Source organism: Phyllostomus hastatus, unplaced genomic scaffold (assembly GCF_019186645.2).
Source record: "Phyllostomus hastatus isolate PE091 unplaced genomic scaffold, TTU_PhHast_1.1 phas_contig_34, whole genome shotgun sequence".
Classification (NCBI taxonomy): Eukaryota; Metazoa; Chordata; class Mammalia; order Chiroptera; family Phyllostomidae; genus Phyllostomus; species Phyllostomus hastatus.
In genome coordinates, this window is record NW_025333857.1 from 66,878,126 (window position 1) to 66,896,840 (window position 18,715).

At 39.3% G+C, this 18,715-nt stretch overlaps 1 protein-coding gene across 1 annotated transcript; it reads right to left on the minus strand.

Moving 5' to 3' along the window:
* Positions 1-119: 119 nt before the first annotated feature.
* LOC123819634 (N-acetyllactosaminide alpha-1,3-galactosyltransferase-like) lies at positions 120-4,794 on the minus strand. Its single transcript, XM_045840016.1, has 2 exons — positions 4,670-4,794; positions 120-819 (listed from the first exon to the last, which is right to left on the minus strand). The coding sequence occupies exons 1-2, from the start codon at positions 4,792-4,794 to the stop codon at positions 120-122; spliced, it is 825 nt and encodes a 274-aa protein (XP_045695972.1).
* Positions 4,795-18,715: the final 13,921 nt, after the last annotated feature.

Consider the following 18,715-nt stretch of genomic DNA (forward strand, 5'->3'; position numbering starts at 1 on the left):
TTGTGTTGGTGAGCTCGCCGTTTTGTCAGTGATTTTTTTTACCGCTAAGGCTTGACAAGGGCTGATCATCTAAGACAAAGCGATGCTCTTAAATTCATAACGGGTAAGGGAGGAAGGGCTTATTCATTACATGTTGCTCTAACAACTTTATAATTCTTAGGAGCCCAAATTATTTTGATGGCTCTAATTTCACCAGTACGTTCTACACGACCATCCCAGCTGTATTCTGGAGATAAGAGTTTAGTGGGTTTATGGAGAAAGAAATACTTGTTTAAGTGACTTTCATCATGCCACACCGCTTCAATGTTATTTTTCTTATCAGTCATGATTCCTTTGAAGCACTCCCTGGCAATGTTGAGAACCTGAACGGGAGTACCACCAAATGTAGCAGCATGGTAATAAAAGTCTCCCTGACCCATAGGTATATATGCTTCTGATAACCGATTTCTCTCGTAAGGTACCTCTATAGGATGTGCCTTGTACCAGTAACAATGTAACTGAGCCACTGACTCCCCCAGGGTCTCCAACCCATATTTCTTCATGAAGACTTGATCCACGTCCATGCAGAAGAGGAAGTCGACTTCATATTGGATGTGATCTACAACATGTTCGCTGATGGTCTTCATTCGCATCATACTAACATCTTGCCATCTCTTCTCGCGCTTAATTTCAAAAACTTTGATTGTATGGAGGGGATTCAGCTCTATCCAAGGCACCTTGGAGAAGTTGTCTGTAAGGACATAAATTATGACTCTCTGGCCAACCATAAAATACTTATCAGCAGATAATATAAAGTTGAGCAAATAGGTTTCAATGTATCTGTGAAGTAAAAAAAAAAGAATTAAGTTTATTTTCTTATATTTTAGTGCAGGGGTGTCAGACTCATTTTCGCCGGGGGCCACATCGCCTCGAGGTTGCCTCCAAAGGGCCGGATGTAATTTGAGGACTGTATAAATGTAACTACTCCTTAACAGTTAAGCGAGAGCTCGGCACTGCCAGGGTAGAAACAAGGTGCTGGCGGGATAAAACAAGGTGGAGGGCTGGGTTTGGCCTGCAGGCCTTGTGTTTGCCACCTGTGTTTTAGTGGGACACATACTATTTAAATTACACTGACTATAGTTTATCTGAAAATGCTACCAAGCAACCAAATATTAGATATGCTTCTGGAGTTGCATTTAAGCAGTGTAAAAGATAGTAAAATTGTCTGCCTTTCCTCTCCCCAGCGGGGTTCCAAGGATCAGGGAGAGGAGTTCCTCACAAGAGTGAATGAAACTTGGTGAGATCAGGAAACTGCCCGGAGCCCAGTGCAAGGGAGCCAGAGTCTTCAGAGTTGTCAGAGCAGCAGGGCCTTGCTTTGGAGGCTGTGGGCGGGCAAGGTCTTGGGTCACTGCACTGATACCCGTGGCTTGCTTCAGGAGTAGTCAGTTATGCATAAACAGTCAGAGGTGGGATGGTTAATACCCCACTGCTTGCATCGGCTCCCTTATTTTGCTTTATGGCCTTTCATGTGGTGCTAAGATTCCTGGATTGGAAAATAAACTTTCTCATTTCCAGTCTCTCAAGCCAGGAGAAGAGTCTCGGGGTAATAAATAATCTCAGGTAAATTTTAGACAGGAAAGGTAATCATATGTGGCTCAGCTTCAAATAATGTTTATCTAATCTTTAAAATCAAGTTCTGGGAATTTATCTAAAGAAAACAAAAACACTCCTTGGGAGAGACATATGGACCCCATGTTCACTGCAGCATTATTTACAGTAGCCAAGCCCAGGTGTCTATCAACAGATGAATGCACAAGGAAGACGTGGTTTATATGCATATACAATGGACTATTACTCAGTAACAAAAAGAATGAAATCTAGGAAGCTAGCAACTGAAATCCAAAGGAGTCCAATTTATCAACATCTCTTTTCTGGTTAGTGCTTTTGTTTCATGCTTCTGAAATCTTTTCCTCCTCAAGGTAGTGAAAAGCTGCATTTTCTTTCAGTAGCTTTATTGTTTGACCTTTCACATTGAAGCCTGTTATCCATCTGAATTAATTTTTTAGTGTGGTGTGATATAGGGCTGTTTTGTGTCAGTCCCAGCCTACTGACAGTGATGCAATAGCCTAGGAATCCCTGGGGCCATCTACCTGGGCTCCTACTCCTTGTGGTGAGACCCCCACCAACATTTCCCTAGCAATAGTGCAGCTGACCCAGCGCTGTGGTTCTTATCATGATTGCAAGACGCACCCCAGAACAGCCATCAGGGAGCTTTGAAAACACAAGGGCCACAAGTCCTGGAGGGTACACAGTGTGCCCAGGACCACCAGACAGGGAAGCAGGGAGGCAGGGAGACAGCAAACTCAGACCTGGGATTCTGCCTTTGTTGGGGTGGCAGGGGGGTCCAAGCTTTTGGTGTCTCTGGGCCACACTGGAAGAAGAAGAGTTGTCTTGGGCCACACATTAAATATACAAACACTAACGAAAACTGGGAGCAAAGATTTTAAGTAAATTTACGATTTTGTGTTGGGCCACACTCATAGCCATCCTGAGCTTCCTGCAGCCCATGGCCCATGGGTGGGACACCCCTGATAGAGGATGGGGTGCCTGGGGTTTCACAAGTTTACTTTTTACTAGCAAATTTAAAACATAAGGGTGGAAATTAAAGTGTGGGAAGGAAAAAGTGGGATTACTCAAGGGGTCAGTTACCAAGGCTCCGCAGGGCTTTCTAAAAGGGACATTTCATGCATGGGGCAGCTGGCTCTTTGTCCAGCTGTGCAGCTGCTATCCAAGGCGCAGACGGCAGTGAGCTTACTTGAGGCGGATGTCTGTCTGAAAAGGGCGCCCCGGCAACCGAAAGCCTGATGTCGGGCATTCATAATCAAAGAAGCTTATGGTCAGGCATTACAGTGGGAAACTTATCATTTTTTTAATTTTTAAAAATCCTTTTATTTTGGAATGTCACTAGATTTACTCAAAGGTGCAAATATATTATAGAAGGCTCCCATATACACTTTACCCACCTTCTCCTAATGTTAGTATTTTATAAAACCATGGTACACTTTTCTAAACTAGGAGATTATCGGTGGTAAAATACTATTAACTAAACCACAGATTTATTTGGGTTTCACCAGTATTTCCCCCAATGGCCTTTTTTGGTTTCCAGGATTAATCCAGGACACACGTTGCATTTAGTCCTTATGTCTCCTTAATCTCCTCCATCCTGTGTCAGTTTCACTCCTTGTTCATGACCATGACTGTTTTGAAGAGTCCTGATCAGGTTGTACAATGGCCATCAATTTGGGGTTTTTTTTCTGATTATTTCTTAGTTAAAGTTAATTTTAATAGAGTCACATTCATCAGCCTTCCCCTTTGTTAATATTGTTTGTGTCTTTTTTTAAAAAATACATTTATTAATTTCAGAGACAGAGGAAGGGGGAGAGAGAGAGAGAAACAATGGTGATGTGGGAGAGAAACATATACATGCCCTGACAGGGGATTGACCCCACAGTCTAGGTACGTGTCCTGACTGGGAAGCAAACCGCCAACTCTTTGGTGTATGGGACATTGCTCCGACCAACAGTGCCACACCAGCAGGAGCTATTTTCCGTGTCTTGATTAAGAAATCCTTTTCTGTTCTAAGTTTATGAAGATAAACTATAGTTCTCCTTTAACTTTTTGTCTTTAAACTACCTGCAACTTAATGTTTGTACATACTTGTGTGTGGTATGCTATAGAGGTACAATTTTAACTTTCCCTTGGTGGCATCAACTTTCTGCAGCACCATTTATGGAAGTCTTTCCCTGCAGATGTACAATGTCATTGCCGGGAAGTGTTTCTTCTTTCCCTCTTTCCTTCCTTTGTTCCTTCCTTTCTCTCTCCTCTTCCTCTCCCTTTCTCCCTTCCTCCCTCCTTTTCTCTGTCTATATTTTTTCCTAACAAACAATACATTAATATCAATACTTAATAACAGGTTACTATAAACTTTATAATTTTAATTACTAATAGACACGTTCAACTTTATACTTTCTTGCATTTTTTGTATGATTTTGCTATCAGGGCAGTGTTTGTTTCATACAATGAACTGGGAAATGTTCCCTCTTCTGTTTTTTTTGTAAAAGACTATGTAGCATTGATGTTAATTCTTCTTTAAATATTTGCTAGAATTCTCCCATGAAACCATCTGGGCCTGGAGATTTTGGGAGTTTTTAAAATTATGAATTCTATTTCCTCAATAGCTGTCAGGCTATTCAAATAATCTATTTTATGTTGGTTGGATTATGGTGGTTTATGGTTTTCAAGGTTTATCTTATCTAAGTTGTCAAATGTATGTGTGTAGTGTGTTTTATAGTATTCCCTGGTCATCTTTTGATATCTGAAGGTCTGAGATAACATAACCTGTTCCTTTCCTGTTATTTGTAATTTGTGTCATTTCTTTTCTTTGTCAGACTTTCTGGATGATTGTGAATTTTACTTTATTCCAAGAACCAGCTATTCATTTCACTGATTTTTCTCTATTGTTTTTCTGTTTTCAATTTCATGGGTTTCTGTTCTTTATTATTTCCTTACTCCTGCTTGCTTTGGCCTCATTTGGCTCTACTTTTTCTAGATTCTTACAGTGGAATTATTGATAATCTCTCATTTTCTACAATAAACAGCCTGAATATAAAGGACATTTGGTACTTCCTACCTTCCCACAGCAAACACAGTCAGCCCCACAGTAATTTTATGATTTGTGTAATACTTTTCCAATACTTTTTCTTCATAAGTGCCATGCCATACAACTGGAGCTGACCAGTGGGTGGTTGTGTTCATGGATGCTCTGTAAGAAAGACATAAGAATTACAAACAAAATACTTTTAAAAAACTTGCAGTAGATAGGACTCATGTATAAGTCTTATCTGATTGCAGCATTCCCTTACTCTTAACCATAAGCCTTAATGGTTATAACTGGAGAAACAGCTTATCAGAATGGCCAGATGATTACAAAGTATATTCACAGATTTGTTATATAGTGATTCCCAGACCTTGGAGGACACACAAGTCTAAAGTAACCGTTTGTCTTATATTTGGACAAAATCTCTTGGTCCTAGGCTTTTGGACATCAATTATTTTCAGAAGTCATATTCTGAAAACTGAACTTCCTGGTTTTCATAATCTCAAGTGTTTTCAATGCTAATGTTACTGTGTACTGCCAAAATCAACTTTGTCAGACCTCTGAAAGACAGCCAAAGTTTAAGAGCAATTAAATGAAGTTAAATCAAGAAAAAGATGACTCAGTATGGTAGGAGTAGGAGAGCTTTGTGATATTTTTTAAAACTTTGCCTTGCACCAGTATGGCCGTGCAAATTATGAAACAGCAAAGTGTGTTCTCAGTGTGGGTATCTGAGTCCAGAGGGAAAAGAACACATCTAATTCTCAAAAGATTTTGTTTGTTTTGAGAGTTTCCTGAAGGACTGGCTCTATCACTTAACTCCAAACTCTCCCAGAACAGAAAAATGGCTAAGTGGGGGGTGTTCCTTGAAAACATTTTAAAGAGAAGCAATGAACACTTGCCACCTGGGGCAAAAGACCATGGTTCAAAATAAAAACTAGGTATGCTGAAGGCCTGGGAGGGAAAGCTTGTAAGAGGGTTCTTTGGAAAGTCAGGGCTTCGACAAGATCCCATGTGTAACACGGAACTGAGAAATCCACGCATCTGTTCAGGGCACGATGTATGCTCAGGAAAGACCTGTGAAGACCCAGTGGTTTCATCTCTTGCTGATATTCAGGCTCAGTGCAAGGCAGCAGTGAAGGCTAAAGCGTAGTTGTAAATAACCGGGCTGTGTTGCAGGAGGGTCTAAATATAGAGCCAGTCTTCCAAGACTGGAGTTTTTTCTTCTTAGTTTTCTTTTGTTTCTTTTCTCTTCCTCCTCCTTTTGCTCCCCTTCCTTTTTCTTTTTCTTTTTTCCTCCTGCCCTCCAACATCCTCCCAGACCCAGCTCTAGGCACTCACTGAAATCTCTGTGAAACCATTACCTGACCAAAAGCTAAATAAACAGGGATCTCTAAGACCAAACAAGACAAAGAATACAATCTTTTAAAGATTGTTTAGAAAAGTCACTAAACAAAAACATCTACAACCCACAGCTAGCAAGCACAACAAACTCTGAGAGCAAAATAATCGGATTTCCAGAGTGAGCACATCATAATACTCAAAATGTCTAGTTTTCAACCAAAAATTGTAAGGCATGCAAAGAAACAAGAATATATGGCCCATTCAAAGGGGAAAAGTAGCAAAAACTGTCCCTGGGGAAGCCCTGACATTGGGCTTATTAGACAAAGACTCTAAACCAACTATTTTAAATATGCCTAAAGAGCCAAAGGAAACTATGTACAAAGAACTAAAGGAAATGAAGAGAACACTTTTTCAACAGAGAGTCACAATAAAGGGACAGAAATTACAAAAAGGAACCGACTAGAATTTCTGGAGCTGAGATATGAACAAAACTCATCATTGGATTTCAACAGCAGATGTGATGTTCAACAGGCAGAAGAAAGAATCAGCCATACCCAGGACACTTTAACTAACAACAGAATGCATATTCTTCTCAAGTGCACATGAAACATTCTCCAGGATCATATATTAAGCCATGAAACAAATCTCAATAAGCAAAATGGTTGGAAACATACCAATTATCTTTCCATTGACAATGGTCTGAAATTAGAAGTCAATAGTAGAAGTAAACCTGAAAGCTCTCCAAATATGTGGGAATTAAACAACACTCTTAAACAACCAATAAGTCAAAGAAGAAAAATCACAAAGGAAATTAGAAAATACATTGAGAAAATACAACATACCAAAACTTAGGGGATGCAGTAAAAAGCAGTGCTCAGAAGGAAATTAAATATTTGTACTGAAAAAGATGAAATATCTCATATCAATAACCTCACTTTCCACCTTAAGGAACTAGGAAAAAAGGAGCAAACCAAGCCTAAAACAAGCAGAAGGGGGACAAAATAAAGACTATAGCAGAGACAACTGCCATAAAGAAAGGAAAATAATAGAATCAGAGAAACCAAACCATGGTTCTTTGAGAAGATCAACAAAATTGACAAACCTTCAACTAGTCTGGCTAAGGAAAAAAACAGAGATGACTGAAATTATTAAAATCAGGAATGGAAATGGGGACATCATATAGACCTTACTGGTATGAAAATGAATATAAGAAAATATGATAAACAACATATTATACACCAACATCTTAGATAACCTAAATGAAATGGACAAATTCCTAGAAACACACCAACTACAAAAACTGGTTCAAGAAGAAATAGAAAACCTTCCTAGACCTATAACAAATGAAGAAATTGAATTGGCAGTTTAAAATGTCCCAGCAAAGAAAATCCCAGGACCAGATAGCTTCACTGGCGAATTCTACCCATGATTTAAAAAATTAAGAGCAATTATTCTCTAAGTTTTCCAAAGAAGTGGAAGGAAAGGGAATACTTTCTAACATGGTCTGGAGCCAGCATCAGACATCTCAAGAAAAGAAAAATATAGACCAAGAGCTGTTATGAGTGTAGGTGCAAAAGTCCTCAACGAAACTTTAGCAAACTGAACCCAGAAGCATGTTAAAATCCCACCACGACCAAGTGGGATTTATTCAGGAATACAAGACTAGTTCAACATACAAATACTAATCAATGTAAAACACCATATTAAGAAAATGAAAGAAAAAAACACAATTATCTTAATTGAGGCAGAAAAGGCTTCGACAAAATCCCACACTTTTTCATGATTAAAATACCCAAATGGGAATTTGGGTATCCAGTAGGAGGGAACTTCCTCTCTGTGATAAAAGGCATGTAAAACCCACAGTTGACATCATACTTATTGTTCAAAAACTGAAAGCTTTTCCTTTAAAATCAGGAACAAAGCAAGAATGTCTGTTTTATCCACTTCTATTTAACATTGTACTGGAAATTTAACCAGAGACATTAAACAAGAAAATGAAATAAATGGCATCCAAATTGGAAAGGAAGAAATGAAACTATCTCTACTAGCAGAGAAAATTCTAAGAAATATATAAGATTAACATGCAAAAATCATGTGTGTTTCTGTATATGAGAAATGAACAATCCAAAAATAAAATTCAGAAAACAATTTCACTCACAATAACATCAAAAATAATAAAATATTTAGAAATAAATGTAACCAAGAAGTTATAAGATTTTTACAATGAAAATTACAAAACATTATTGAAAGAGATTAAAGAAGGCCTAAATAAATAAAGAGATATCCCACGTTTATGGATTAGAAGGCTTAATATTGTTAAGATGGTAATACAACCCCAAGTAATCTACGGATTCAGTGTAATCTCTCTCTGTAATGGGTTTAATAGTGTACCCCGCTGGCCCCCACTGCTGGAATTCAAATCCACTTGGAACTTCAGAATATTACCTTATTTGGAAGAAGTATCTTTGCAGATGTAATTAATTTTAATAAGGTCATTCCAAAATAAGTTGGGCCCTGTATCCAATGACAGATGTCCTTATAAGAAGATGAAAGGACACATTGAGAAGAGACATAGATAAGAAGGCCATATAAAAAAGAGGCAGAGATTGGAGTTATGCTACCACAAGCCAAGGAACGCCTGGGGCCACCAGAACATGGAAGAGGCATGAAGAACTCCTCCCTAAAGACTTCACAGAGAGTATGGCCCAGATGTCACCTTCATTCTGGGTTTCTGGACTGCAGAACTGTGATGAAAAAATTTTCTGTTGTTTTAAGCCACTCAGTTTGTGACAGCCCTAGGAAACTAATATACTATCAATATTCAACTGCCTTTTTTTTATATATAAAAATGGACAAGTTGCACCTAAAGTTCATTAGGAATTGCAAGGGGCTCTAAATAGCTAAACCAATCTTGAAAGAGAAGAACAAAGTTGGAGGACTCACACTTCTTGATTCCAAAACTTACTACAAAGATACAGTAATCAAGACAGTGTGGTATTGGCATAAGGATAGACATAACTTAATGGAATGTAATTGAGCCTGTAATTAAACCCATACAACTATGATCAATTAATTTTAAGTAAAGGTCAAAGGCAATTATGGTTAAATAAGGTCATAACAGGGTAGCCGTAATCCAAGAGGACTGGTGTCTTTATGCGAGGAGGAGACACCAGGGACGTATGCCTACAGAGAGAAGTCCATGTAAGGATGCAGCAAGAGGACAGCCATCTGCAAGCCAAGAGGAGAGACCTCAGGACAAACAAAACTTGCCAGACACCTTGATCTTCGACTTCCAGCCTTCAGAAGTAGGAACAAAACTAAATTTCCGTTGCTTAGAAAAAAATAGAAAAAGCAATGAGTGTTGAATTTTATTTAGTAGCCTATTTAGAATCTTTTTCAATTATATGTTTTTCTCCTTTGTTCAGTTGTGTGATGAAATCATCACCTTGAATCACTAGGCTGTGCTTTACTTGTCTTAGTGGGATGCTGTGCTAGCTATTAAGCTCTTACTATCTTTGATAACTAAACCCACCACCCTATACTCTGCTTTATTAAGCTGACCTGGGACTCTGCAAAGCCCATTTGCCAGGGGGCGCCCTGTTAGGCTTTGCTGATAGAGGGCACTGGAGGAAAGTGACAGGTTGGGGGAAGAAAGAACTCGCTTTTTGTTTCCTGTGGGCTTCTTGTCTGTGTACTCTTCCCGCATGTCCCATTCCAGCAGTGCGTCTTATTCCCTTCCAAAGCAGCCGTTGAATCTGGCTTTCCGGTTCTCCAACATTTACAAAACCAGACTTACTGCGCCCCTTAGAGGTCTGGTTCCCTGCCCCAGCAGGCCTGCCTAGAGCTCCAAGACACCAGCGCCACGTATATGGCTTTGGAGTTTAAGTACCCAGAGCTTCTTTAAGTTTCTAAGGCAGTGATTTTCAACCAGTGTGCCTTACGAATTTTTAAAGCATGCCATACCTGACTATTTAGTCAGGGGCACTGACCTCTTTTCCCTTAGACTGTCAAGTAGAAAAAAAAATTGACAACAGTCAAACATAATAGCCATCCGATGTGAATGAATTAAAATTATACCTATTTTTTCATGAGATAAGCAAAAATACATTTTTGGATGCATCGCAGAATTTTAGTAATTGGCGTGTGTGCCATGAGATGAAAAAGGTTGAAAATCGCTGTTCTAAGGTTCAATAACCCCAGCTTCCTCCTTTTGTTTCCTCACCCTGGGAGAAATAGTTACTGCCTGTTGTTCTTTCCTTTGTAATGCCTCAGAATTCTCTTCCAAGTCTTTCAAGTACCCAGTTAACAACTTTATGCGAGGTAATAGTTCTTTATATCAAATTCTCTGTTTAAGTAATTGGTGTGCTTTCTGTGTGCTGATTAGATCTGACAAATGTTATGATGTGGGTTGGCCAAATAGTTCATTTGGCTTTTCCCATAAGATGGCACTAGTAGCATTAGTTTTCTTTAACTTCATTTGAAGCAATTATGTTAGATTGTATTATGATAGTTGTCATATCAGCGTGCACTTAAAAAAGCTTACCAAAATTGGTGAATTTTTATACAGCCATTTTAATATTGAAGATGGAAGAAAATATGCAACATTTTCAGTATCTCGTGCTTTCTTATTTCAAGAAAGGTAAAAATGCAACTGAAGTACAAAAAAAGATTGCTGCAGTGTACGGAGAAGGTGCTGGGACTGACTGAACGTGTCATAAGTGGTCGGCGAAGTTTCGTGCTGGAGATTTCTCAGCGTACAATGCTCCAACGTCAGGTAGACCAGTTGAAGTTGACAGCGAGCAAATCGGGACATTAATTGAGAACAATCAACATTCTACCACACAGGAGACAGCCCACATACTTAGAATATCCACATCAATAAAGTTATTGGTGAAAATTAAAACTGTGTCTTTTATTTTACAGACAAAAACTAAACAGACTTTTTGGCCAACCTAGTAGTGTGGGAGGATGTCATGGACCTTTATCCAATAATACTCTCAAATGGGTGTCTGCTTTCAAATTTTGATTAGTCACTTCACACCCTGAAGTCCTGTGGCATCAAGTGTGAAGGATAAATGGGTAGAATAAGAAGACGGAGGCAGAGAGGCTAGAGGGAGGGAAGCTGCTGCATTAAAACATGAAGTACACAGATACCCCATCTATCTGTGTGATTTGGGCTTCGGTTCTCTCATTGGTGGAACAAGGAGAATCAACCAAGTGCACCCTTACACCTGTGACTGCCGCCATTCTAGGGCCTTTGAGTACTTTCGTTCTCTACACACTCATTCATGGAGGGTGTGGGTCCTGAGGTCCATTCCCAATGGGTCTTGGCCACTGCTTATTTTTAAAAATGTGATCAAAGACCCATCTGCTCTCCCCCATTTGGAATGCCAGTCGTGATATTGTCGCCATCTGTAGATTGCTTCTACTGAGCAATCTATGACTTGATCTCACACGTAATATTCGGCATTCTTACCTGGGAAAAAACCAATCTGACAGATTTAATTCTGGTTGAGGAGTCACAGACCTATCAAGAAAAATAACGCAAAGAGTCACACTATATCTTATTAGAGTTTGAGATAACGGAATGTGTGTCAAATCATGGGCTGTGTTATATAATAAGCTGTAGAATGTGAAGTGAGCATGAAGCAGTAGGAAAAACAGGGATGAACTTTGATAGTAGTGGCATGGAAAAATCATTACCCTCAACCTCAACCTCCGTGTGCTGCCCAGCAACCTTTGCTTCCACAGTTCTCATTCTTATTAATTCACAGAGGAAATAGCAGCCATCAGATGAAAACTCCCTCAGCTTTCTGCCGCCTCACATCCAAATTTACCCATAGTGCTGAATAGGTGTCCCTTCTGTCACACTGGAAATACACGCCTACTTCCTGTTGCAGGTTAGCCTGGAATGTCCTGTGTGCTCAGGAGCCTTGATTTGATGGTAAGTCTCCGAAGGCCCTGTACTTGGTCAGTTGACAGTGTCCTGCGGGACATTTTCCTGCGGCTTTCAAGTTTTGTGTACAATTAGACTTCTCTCGGGAATATAAGACTTGTATATCCAATGATGTTCTGAAGTTTCCTGCTTGAGGTTTACGCAGACACCACAAAATGAAGGTGTTGAAGTCATCATTTCTTCCCCGGAGTAGGTCCTCTTCACACGCTGCCTCACCTCCCTGGGCCCACTTGGCCTGGTGTGAAAGTTGTGCTGCCTTCAGAGCGCTCCCGGAGTCCCAGCGTCACCTCCATCGTTAAACCCTGCCGGTTTACCGCTAAAACATCTCTCAGGCCCACCCCTTTTCTCCATACCTGGCCACCTCTTGTCTTCAAGTCACATCATCTTTTGTCTGGGCCACTACTGTAGCCTCCTAATTGGTCCCACTGTACACGTTTTAAAAAGTCTTCTTAGTATGAAAAACGTCAAAGGTACACAGTTGTAAAGAGACTAATACAGTATAATGAATGTTCCCATCCCCCACAAGGAGCTATGCGTTACCCGCTTAGCCTGCCCTTGTATCGCCCTTCCAGCCCGTTCTCCATGTTTCCCTTCTGCTTCCAGTATTATGGTTCTGAAGTTCCAGTGTTAGTTACCATTCATTCTGACGAACAAAATTCAGTGTCTTCCCATTGTCCGAGGATCACGTCCTCATTCCTTATACAGCCATAGTATTCCGCATGCTCTCCCTTCACCCTGTTCCAGCCACGTCTCCTACCTAGCCCTGCACTTACAATATTCCAGGCTCACTGGCCTTTTTAAAATTTCCTTAAACATGCCACAGAATCAACTGATGATTCCCACATAGCCTTCAGGTCTCATTTTAAATATCCCTTCTTAAGGGAAATAGTTCCTAATCTGCTAGATGAGATTAGATGTATGCCTACTATAACTGAACATATTTTTAAATTAAAAAGACACTACCAAACCAAAAAAATAAAAGCTAATATGAATACTTCCCTAAGTATTCTCTAATTTAATCCACACCTATGAGATAGGTGCTATTATTATTATTATTCTCCCCATTTTCTAGATAAGGAAACTAAGGCACAAAGAGTCTCTATTACCTCATCCATAATTGCAGAATCGGTGGAAAGACAGAGTTGTGCCTGAGTCTTTACTTCTCCTCCTAGCTATACACTCTCATGGCAGCCTGGCTAGGACATCCTTGGACAGCTGACCCCAGACTAAGTTAATGAGGGGATTGGGCAGCTGTGGGGCTGAGTCGTAAGTCACGAGACCGTCTCTGTGCCTACGTACACAGATGAGAGTAGCTGCACCATCAGGGGTGCGAATGAGATGTGGCGTTCTACCAGCACCCGTGTCCACAGACAACGACGCCTCTGAATGCTGAGCGTTAGTATGGAAAGGCTAGAGAATTCTGATTAGATAATAGAATAATTGTTAGATTGTATTGCACTGAAGATTGTGTCGCACTGAATACCTTCTTCCAGAAAACATTTTAATCCGTTCTTTCTCCCAGACTCTACTTCAACAGAATTTCTTGAATGTTCCCACCTTTTCTTAGAGATTTCCCTGCTATTTTCCAGTGGTCGGAAGTTACTGCCCCTGCTAGCCATGGCTGTAAGTCTCCCAGGTACATGAAAACATTCTTACCTATATTACTTGCATGCACACCACAGCTCACCCAAGTATGGAGTCCCGGTCTTAGGGGGGGTGTTGTAAATCACAGAACCATCAGAGAGGCAAGGCCCCTGGACACAACAAGCATCAGAAAGGCCTGTTGCATTCACTTCCTCACGTAGGTTCCCATGACTACAGAAGACACTGAAGAACATGAATGATACTGGGTCTTGCACAGTCTTTGGGGAAGTTTTCCTCTCTGAAGACATTCTGATGACGTGATTTTGCAGGTGTCATGTGGTTAATACAATCTCCTGAGAGTCTCTTAGCCAAGATTTAATTCCTGTGTGTTTGCCCATAGCTTTAAAAGGCACAAGGTTCCTGCAGACTGAGTTCTGACTCCTGTAACTTGTTCCCGTAACCAGTTCCCACTCCCCAATCAGAGACAGTACCCTGCCAGCCTGCTCTCCTCGACTCCTAGTTTTCTGACCTTAAACGAATGTCCCCACGTGTGTTTGTAAAACTGCTTTGGTTTGCCCTGCCTGTCAGAACCAGGGACTTGCAGGTTCTCCCTCACCCTCCAACAAGTTTTGTCCTCAAAGAAGAGGTCATAGCATGTGTATAAATACTTACCAGCACCGATACATCCTCTGTAGATTCTTTGTGCTTAAGATAAATAAAAAACATTATGTTACTTTTAAACATATATGAAGGGTTTCCACATTTAAGATGATTAGGATTATACTCAGTCAATTCATTCATTTTATTACCAATTTTATTACCCAATCTTACCAAACATCTAATGAACCATAACGGTGTGGACAGAATGTTTGTGTCCCCCTCAGATTCACCTGTTGCAATCCTAACTTCCGATGTGATGGTGTTAGGAGGTGGAGGTGGTTAGGTCAGCAGGGTGGAGCCCTCAAGAGTGGGATCCCAGAGGGCTCCCTCACCCCGTGCACCATCTGAGGACACAGGGAGGGGATGGCTGGCTAGGAGCCAGGAACAGGCCTTCACCGGGCACCAGATCTGCTGGTGCCTTGATCTCGGACTTGCCAGCCTCCAGAACCGTGAGAAATAAATTTCTGTTTGTAAGCCATCCAGTCTACGGTATTTTGTTATAGCAGCCCACGTGGACCAAGACATACTGTGTGCCAAGGACACTGTTGGTTTTAGAGTGCAGTAATAAACATGCTAAAAATTACTGAGGTGATTTGACTAATAAATATTACTCATATGTTATATCTTAAAAAATCATTCTTTGAGGTACACATGAGAGCACTTACTTAATATCATTAAAACAATGGAGTTTGCTAACTGCAAATGAAGTTTTTCTGCTTGCCTCAAATGTATAGAGAGCAAATACCACACATAGTGCCACAAGACACCAATATTAAGGGTGTTTCTTAAAGATGATGCCACCTATTTTAAATGGCAGTTTCTCAGTCATGTTTACTAACATTACATTGCCATAATTACACAGGAATTGTCTTGGCAGCTTAACATTGCTTCTCTGCACACATATCGGCTTTGACCCACTAGAAACAAAGAATTTTTATGCTGAAGGCTACATTTATGCTGACATGTTTGGATGTCATTTGGATATATTTAGGTATATTTGGATTGATATAGATGGATGGTGATTTATTCAGGGGATGAGCCTGTCACTTTAAAAAAAATTTTACTTATTTATTTTTAGAGACAGGGGAAGGGAAGGAGAAAGAGAGGGAGAAAAACATCAATGTGTGGTTGCCTTTTGCGTGCCCCCTACCAGGGACCCAGTCCACAACCCAGGCATGTGCCCTGACTGGGAATCGAACCAGCCACTTTGGTTTGCAGTGGCTATCACTTTTGTGACATAACCAAACCCTTACCAAACATCAGAATAAAATATTCATTAATTTTTTTAAGTTACCTGAATTGATACTCTCTTTGCAAGGCCCATAGAGACAATAAGAATAGTGACAATAGAATTGTTTTTCTTTTGTATCTCATCTTTCACTGGGAGGAAAAGGAAATGGGTAAAAGATTAAATAAAGTACGATGTATACAGAGTAAGCTGTGTTGAGTTCTACCACTCTGTGACTTAAACTACATGACTTAGTAGATTCTATCTAGGATTCTGGGCACTTCCAGTCATTGGAGGTTGATTTATTTGAGAACAGAGATGAGTTAGTGGCAAGACACCACATATTTGAGTCATCCACCCAAAGTCTGAGGATGTTAACTGGTCTAAGCCAGTTTTGATACAAGAGATCTTACAAATGTTGTTCATCTTTTCTAAAGTACAAAGGGCTTTTTTCTACAGAAAAGTTACACCACTTTGCCTCCTGAGTCTTTCAGGGTAGAGTGACAGAGAAAAAGAGAGAATGAAAACACCTACTTGGACTCTAAAGAGTTGTATAATTATAAAGGAACATATTAATTGTTTGTAATTAAATTATATTATTAAGTTGATCATTCCAAGGCAGGTGCTAGAACTGATAACAGTATAAAATATGTGCCCCTTCTCCAAAGTCTTTGAACATGTAATTGATCCGGAGCACTGAGTGGAGGCTACACTATAATTTTTAGATTATTTGTGCATTGACTTTGGAATTGTAGCCATCAAGTTTACAAAACCCCTTTGTAATATTTAATCTGTGGAGTATAAAATTGTCTGTGTATAGCAAAAACTGGCTATGGCTTAATTTGGTTGAAACTAGGGACACACTCTTACCTTTTGTGTTCCTCAGATCATGTAGGAATTTTAGTCAGCTTCTTCCTTGAAGAGCTAACATTCATGGATAGTGGTTTGGGAAGACGTGGAGAAAGTTAAGAGGACAGACAGTGTTCGAGCAGGAACTTCTGAGACTTTCGAAAAATCGTAAATCAGATAACCTATTACTGGTTCTACGGTGCTTTCCAGTTTTCGTGTTTACTGTTTCAGTCTTCTGTGAATGGTGATGTCATAGGTTCTGTTTTGGTGATGAAAGAACTAGACACTTGCAATCATAACAATTCATATGCCTGTCACTTCGCTTTGTCATTGCCAGGAGACTAGATTTTGTCCCGTTAAAAAAAGAGGATCATTTAAGTTTCTTTCTTCTCTTGTAGATTTCTTAAAGCTTTTATAATGCATTTTAAATGAAGTATAATTTACATCAAATAAAATATAGTTTAATTGTACACTTGATTGGGTTTGTTACCTATGCACATATATATGTATATGTGTGTACATATGTATTACATACATATGTAAAAACCACTTTAATTAAGACAGAGTGTTTCCACCACCCCAGTAACTTTTCTTGCGCAGCTTTGAGTCACTACCCTCTCCCACCCAAAACGCCGGTGTCCGATTTCTATTATTACCGCAGCTGAGTTACTCCTGCTGTGGAACTCCATGCAAACAGACTTGTATGACATACACTCTTTACATACAGCTTTCTTTACTCCAAAGTTGTGCAACTCACCCATCTTATTCTGTGTATCTCACACCAAAGAAAAAGTTATTTCAAAATGAATTACAGATCTAAGCAGAAAAGCAAAATCCACAGTTAGAGAAAAATATAGGAGAATATCTTTGCAGCTTGCAGGTAAGTTCTCTGACACAAGTAAGAGAGAACTAAAAAGATGATGTGCTTTACTTCATCAAAATAAGAAATCTCTGCTCATCAAAAGACACCATTAAGAAAATGAATTGTCATTACTATTCCCCAATAGCTGATAGTAACCTGAAATAATACATACCATACATGACCCATACAGCGAATAAAATCCATATCAATGTTGAAAGTTTTCTGTTGATTTTTTCATAATGTTTAAAAATCTATCTCATTTCCTTTTGTGTATATTCTATAGCTGTTTTCTTTGTGGTAATCATGAGGATTATATTTAACAGCCTGAATTATAACACTCAAATTAGAATTTATATCACCTTAATTTTAATAACATACCAAAACTTTGTTCCTTTACATTTCTGTTTTTACCTTTTGTGATCGTCATATGTCATAAAATTACACCTTTATACATTGCGTGCTCCAAAACATAAACTAATAATTCCTTTAAATGCATTAGCCTCTTAATCATGTAGAAAACAAATTTTAGAGTTATAAACCAAAGTTATAATACTAGCTTTTAGATTAGAAATTATTTTTTATTTATTAAGTTTAGAGGTGGGGGAGAAACATCAATTTATGCATCCATTTATTTATGCATTCATTGGTTGCTTCCTGTATGTGCCCTGACCAGGGATCAAACCTGCAACCTTGGAGTATCAGTATGACATTATAACCAACCTAGCTACTGAGCCAGGGCTTAGAAATTTTTTAAAAACTGTATTAGTCTCTTAAATAGTGTAGAAAACAAAAAGTGGAGTTATAAACCAGTTATAATACTAGCTTTTATTGTTACATTTCCTTTTACTGAGATCTTTATTTTTCCCTATGGCTTTGAGTCACTCTTGAATGTTCTTTCATTTCACCCTGCAGGACACCCCCTCTTGTCCGCGAGAGTTTCCAGTGAGAAATCTCCCGAGAATCTTACTGAGGATTCCTTGTGTGTGACCAGCCACTTCTTCTTGCTCTTTTCAAGAGTCTTTGTCTTTATCTTTCTTTTTCACAAGTTTTATTATAATATGTCTCTTTGAGTTCATCATAGTAGATTTCAATGAGCTTCTTAGATGTTTATTTTCATGTCTCTCCTCAAACTTGGGGAATTTTCAGGCCTTATTTCTTCAAATATTCTCTCTTCTTATTCTGGGACTCCCTAATGCATACGTTGCTCAGCTTAATGGTAGCCAATGGGTCTGCTAGGCACTGTTCACTTTTCTTCAGTCTTTTTTAGTATTCCTCAGACTTGATCATTTCCAGTGTCCTATCTTCAGGTTCACTGATTCTTCTGCTTGCTCAAATTTGCATTTAAATCCCCCTAGTGAGTTTTTCATTGCAGTTATTGTAGTTTTCAGCTCTAGAATGATTTTTGTTTACTTTATAGGTTGTCTCACTCTTTATTGACATTTCCATTTTGTTTATAAAGTGTTTTCTGGCTTTTCCCCCACATCATCCTATAGTTTTGAGTATTTTTAAATATATTTTATTGATTATGCTATTGCATTTGTCCTATTTCACCCCCTTTATTCCCCTCCACCCTGCATACCCCCTCCCACCCACATTCCC

Bases quoted from the DNA above. Each gene is read 5' to 3' on its own strand.
- LOC123819634 (XM_045840016.1), bottom strand. From the start codon at position 4,794: ATGAACACAACCACCCACTGGTCAGCTCCAGTTGTATGGCATGGCACT. The intron at 820-4,669 runs GTAGGAAGTACC...TTTACTTCACAG, and splicing joins ACTGTGTTTGCTGTGGGAAG to ATACATTGAAACCTATTTGC.